Genomic DNA, 6,101 nt, shown 5'->3' with positions numbered 1-6,101 from the left:
TTCACACACACACACACAGATGGCCATTATGCCATCTGCAACAATGTTCTGGGCACACATGTGGACACACAGAGATTTGGGAGGAGAGAAGCAAATATGATCTGTGATCTAATCCTTTGGATACCCGCTGGGCAAAGCCAGCCAGCTGCCACACAGTTCCCACACCGTGCTTTCCTCATTTCACCCCCAGCCGAGAGAGAGAGAGAGACGACGTTGGAGGCAGCTTATGGTAGAGAAACATCAATTCTCTGGCAACCACTCTGGTGAACATTCCTGCAGTCAGCATATCAATCGCACGCTCCCTCAAAACTTTAGACATCTGCGGCATTGTGTTGTGTGACAAAACTGCACATTTTAGAGAGGTCTTTTATTGTCTCCAGCACAAGGTGCATCTGTGTAATTGATCATGCTGTTTAAATCAGCAGCCTTGATATGCCACACATGTCAGGTGGATGGATTATCTTGGCAAAGGAGAAATGATCACTAACAGGGATGTGCACAACATTTTAGAGGAATAAGCATATGMAAAATGTATGCAATCTTTTATTTCAGCTCATGAAACATGAGACCAACACTTTACATGTTGTGTTTATATTTTTGTTCAGTGTAGTTACAGGGGAGAGGAGGGGGGATGAACGAGCCAATAGGAAGCTGGAGATGATAATCAGGTGACCATGATGGTATGAGGGTCAGATTYGGAATTTAGCCAGGACACCAGGGTTATGATAAGTGCCATGGTATCTTTAGTGACCACAGAGAGTCATGACAACCAAAAGACAGCACCGTACACAGGGAAATGTCCCCAATCACTGCCCTGGGGAATTMAAATATTTTGTTGGGGACCAGAGGAAAGAGCACCTCCTACTGGCCCTCCAACACCACTTCTAGCAGCATCTGGTCTCCCATCCAGGGACCAACTAGGACCAAGTCTGCTTAGCTTCAGAAGCAAGCCAGTGGGATGCAGGGTGGTATGCTGCCGTGTGTCAGAGCTTGCATGAATTACGTGTGTGTGTGTGTCTGTGTCTGAGTCTGTGTGTCAGAGCTTGCATGAATTACGTGTGTGTGTGTGTCTGTGTCTGAGTCTGTGTGTCAGAGCTTGCATGAATTACGTACGTGCGTGCGTGCGTGCGTGTGTGTCCAAATCCTACCTTGGCACTGTGCTCCAGATCCTTGTTGTTGAGCAGAGCATGGTTGGTCCTGAACACGATCCAGTCAAACAGGGCGCTGTACAGAGATTTGGCCATGGAGTCCCGAACGGTACCAGCCTTACACACACAGAGCCAATCATGAGACATGAATACATTTTACAGTCTGCTCCAATCACAGTGCTATACACACACGTTGATGAGTAGCAACAGATCAGGTTAGAATGTGATTGATAGTAGAACAAGATCAAGGTCAGAAATGCTGATGACCTAGAACAGATCAAGGTCAGAATGTGGATTGATAGACACCAGATTCAGCGTCCGAATGATGATAGAAACAGCATCAGGTTCAGAATGTTATTGATAGAACAGATCAGGTCAGAATGATGATTAGAACAGATCAGGTCAGAATGCTGATGATAGAACAGATCAGGTCAGAATGATGATAGAACAGAAATCAGGTCAGAATGTTGATGATAGACAGATCAGGTCAGGAATGGATGATAGAACATATCACGTTACAGAATGCTGTTGATAGAACAGATCAGGGCTCAGAATGCTGATGATTAGAACAGATTCAGCGTCAGAATGTTGATGATAGAACAGATTCAGGTCAGAATGTTGCATGACTAGAACAGATCAGGCAGAATGCTGATGACAGAACAGATCAGGTCAGAATATTGATGATAGAACAGATCAGCGTTCAGATGCTGCTTGGATAGAAAGATCAGATTCAGAATGTTGTTGATAGAACAGATCAGGTCAGCAATTGCTGATGATAGAAACAGATCAAAGGTCAGCAATATTGATTGATAGAACAGATCAGGTCAAATATTGTGATAGAACAGGATCAGCGGTTCAGAAATATTGTATGATAGATAACAGATCAGGTCAGAATGCTGATATTAGAACAGATCAGGTCAGAATGTTGATGATAGAACAGCATCAGGTTAGCAATGCGATTGATAGAAACAGATCAGCGTCAAGAATATTTGATGACTAGGAACCATATCCAGGTCAGAATGCTGATGACTAGAACATGATCATGGCTCAGAATATTGATGACTAGAAACACGATCAGGTCAGAATATTGAGATAGAACAATCAGTCAGAATGTTGATATAGAACAGATCAGGTCAGAATACTTTGATGATAGAAACAGATCAGGTTCAGATATATTGATGCATAGAAACAGACTAGGTCAAGAATGCTGATGACTAGAACAGATCAGGTGTCAGAATGGCTGATGACTAAAACATATCAGCAATATTGATGATAGAACAGTTCAGGTCAGAATATTGATTTATAGAACAGATCAGGCTCAGAATGTTGGAGATAGAAACAGATCAGGTCAGAATGCTGATGATAGAACAGATCAGATCAGAATATTGATGGATAAAAACAGCCATCAGAATCGTTGATGATAGAACAGTATCAGGTCAGAAATGCTGATGATTAGACACATATCAGAATATGCATGATAGAAACAGAATCAGGTCAGAATGTTGATGACTAGAACAGATCAGGTCAGAATGCTGCATTGATAGGAACAGATCAAGGTCAAACTTGCTGCATGATAGAACAGGCACAGAATCAGAATATTGCATGATAGAAACAGATCAGGAATGTTGATGATAGGACACAGTCATGGTTCAGAAATTGTTGGTGATTAGAACAGATCCAGGTCTTAAGAAGTTGATGATTAATCCACTTGTTCACTTAGCCTTCTCTAAAGTACACTACATCACAGCTTGTTACTGGTCACAATTGAACATTGATCACTTAAATGTAGAGAGAAACACAGACTGTGGGCCTTGGTTTTTGCTTTTGCTAAGCTGGTGCAATGCCAGTACTGTTCAGAGAGCAGGTGTTGGCTGCCGCTTCTGTCCTTCTTTTGGAGAGCAGCATGCGGCGAGCCAGTGTGTATTGTAATGGCACCCGCATCCTGAAGTTTCACGTCCATCACTGCAGATGGCAGCAACAGGACATTATATCTGGGATTGAGAGATGTGTAAACAGACAGGCAGACAGTTAAGATGGGTAGATGCTCTAGATAGAGCATTTTATAAAGACGATGGAGCGATAATTATACAATGTATGATTTTTAAAGACAGACACAGCACGGACAGAGACACAGACGGACAGAGACACAGGACGGGACAAAACACCAGCACGGACAGAGACACAGCACGGACAGAGACACAGACGACAGAGGACAGGTACAGACTGACAGGAGACAGACAGACTGACAGACCTGCTTACGTTTGATGTAAAGGACTTAATTACATTAGAGAGTTAGATGTGCCCAGATCAACAGGAACTAATACATTAATGAGTTAGATGGCCCAGATCAACAGGGACTAATACCATTAAGGATGGATAGGCCCAGATCAACAGACTAATACATTAGAGAGGTGGATAGGCCCAGCATCCAACAGACTAGATGACATGTAAGAGATGGAATAAGGCCCAGAATCAACAGGACTAATCATTAGAGAGTTAGATAGGCCCCAGATCAACAGACTAATACTATTAGAGAGAGAGATAGCCCAGTCACAACAGACTAATACATATAGAAGAGCTTAGATAGGCCCCAAGATCAACAGTGACTAATACATTAGGAGAGACTTGGATATGCCCAGATCAACAGGACTCAATACATTAGAGAGAGATAGATAGGCCCAGATCAACAGACTCAATACTATGTGGTTAGAGAGGATGGATAGGCCCAGATCAACAGGACAGCGGATGAGATGATGGATAGCCCAGATCAACGGGACAGGGCAGGAGATGGATAGGCCCAGATCAACAGATAACCCTGCAAATACATTAGAGAGTTAGATTAGGCCCAGCGATCACCAGACAGGGAGAGCAGGTGGATAGCCCAGATCAACAGACAGGGAGAGAGATGGATAGGCCAGATCAACAGACAGGGAGAGAGGTGGCATAGGCCCAGATCAACAGACATTGGAGAGAGAGGATAGGCCCAGATCAACAGGACATGGGAGAGAGATGGATAGGCCAGAATCCAACAGACTAATACCATTAAGAGATAGATAGGCCCAGATCAACAGACAGCGGAGAGAGGTGGAAGGCCCAGATTCAAACGACAGGGAGAGAGGTGGAATAGGCCCAGATCAAACAGAACAGGAGAGAGCATGAATCAGGCCAGCATCAACAGACGAGGGCAGAGAGCGTGGGCAAGCCCGATCACAGACTAATACCATAGGAGAGTGAGTAGGCCCAGATCCAACAGGACAGGTAGAGAGTTAGATAGGCCCAATCAAACAGACAGGGAGAGAGTAGATAGGCCCAGCATTTCAACAGACAAGGGAGAGAGATGGACTAGGGCCCAGATCAAACAGACCAATACATTAGAGAGATAGCTAGCGCCCAGATCAACAGTACAGGATGAGAGATGGATAGGCCAGATCAACGACTAATTACATTTCAGAGAGATAGATAGGCCCCGATCAACAACAGGGAGAGAGCATGGATATCGCCCAGATCAACAGACAGGGAGAAGAGATGGATGGGCCCAGAATCAACAGACAGGAGAGGATGGATAGGCCCAGCACTCAACAGACAGGGGAGCGATTATAGATAGCCAGATCCAACAGACAGGAAGAGATGATTGGGATAGGCCCAGAATCAACAGACAGGGAAGAAGAGCATGGATAGGCCCAGATCAACAGACATAAATACATTAGAGAGATAACGATAGGCCCAGACAAACAGACTAATACATTAGAGAGCATAGATAGGCCCAGTCAACCAACAGGGAGGAGAGATGGATAGGGCCCAGATCAACAGAACAGGAGAGAGATGGATAGGCCCAGCATTCCAACAGACTTACATACCATTAGAGAGATAAGATAGGCCCATTATCAAACAGAACTAATGACATTAGAGAAGACTCAGCATCAGGCCCAGATCAACGACAGGTCGAGAGAGATGGATAGTGCCCAGATTCAACAGACAGGAGAGAGCATGGATATCCCAGATCAAGCCAGCACTAATACCATTAGAGAGATAGCATAGGCCCAGATCAACAGCACTTACATACATTAGAGAGATTAGATAGGCCCAGATCAACAAGACAGGGAGAGCCAGATGATAGGGCCCAGATCAACAGACAGGGAGAGAGATGGATAGGCCAGATCAACAGACAGGAGAGAGGCGAGATAGATAGGCCCAGACTCAACAGACAGGGAGGGAGAGACATGGGCCATAGGCCCCAGATCATAACAGCGGACAGGGAGAGAGATGGATTACTGTACAGCTAATAGCATTGTTTGCTTTCGTGCTGCTCTACTTCCTGGTCTCTTGTGTGGTCATCGGGGCCTCGACGTGTCTGATTTAACCTTGTACAGTATTACCACGTTTCTAAGCACCACCACTGCACCAGTGGCGAATTACATGCCAAGCAACTTTCACAGGGGGAAACCGTCAGGACAATCAACATACTGAAAAAGCATATGTTAAAGACGTTTATACACTATTCACCATACACTTTTCTATTGGTATGTCTGGTGATGCATTTGTTGTGTAAACTGCAAACAGATTATTTAATACATGTTTCGCCATTGTTGCCTTATACTAAATCTACATCTTAATGTAATGATTTACAACCAACTGTGGTGTGTGCTGCTAGTGTTGCTTGTGTGTGTGTGTGCTTGTGTGGTGGTGTGTGTGTGTCGTGTGTGATGTGTGCTGTGTGTGTCGTGTGTTGTGTGTGCTGTGTGTGTGTGTGTGCTGTGAATGGGAGGGCGTGGCTTTACAGGAGTGATAGCCCATGTTCCAGAATTACGATGAATTGTTACTGTGTGCTGTTACTGTGTCTGCTACAGTGTGTTTCACGTGTGCTGTCACTGTTCTGTACAGTGTGTTTACAAGTGTGTGTATCTGTCGTGTGTACAGTGTGTTGTACCGTGTGTTCTACAGTGGTGTGTTACT

At 44.6% G+C, this 6,101-nt stretch overlaps 1 protein-coding gene across 1 annotated transcript in view; it reads right to left on the bottom strand.

The window, feature by feature from the left end:
* The window catches only part of LOC139028576 (unconventional myosin-IXAa-like), a 123,303-nt gene that overhangs the window by 90,261 nt on the left and 26,941 nt on the right, over nucleotides 1-6,101 (bottom strand). Inside the window, exon 3 of the mRNA XM_070446353.1 lies at nucleotides 1,149-1,265. Within this exon, the coding sequence (XP_070302454.1) occupies nucleotides 1,149-1,265 (117 nt within the window). The remainder of the gene's footprint in view (nucleotides 1-1,148; nucleotides 1,266-6,101) is intronic.

Source organism: Salvelinus sp. IW2-2015, linkage group LG13 (genome assembly GCF_002910315.2).
Source record: "Salvelinus sp. IW2-2015 linkage group LG13, ASM291031v2, whole genome shotgun sequence".
NCBI lineage: Eukaryota > Metazoa > Chordata > Actinopteri > Salmoniformes > Salmonidae > Salvelinus > Salvelinus sp. IW2-2015.
The sequence above is the reverse complement of the archived record's forward strand: the minus strand, read 5'-3'. Positions and strand labels throughout refer to the sequence as shown.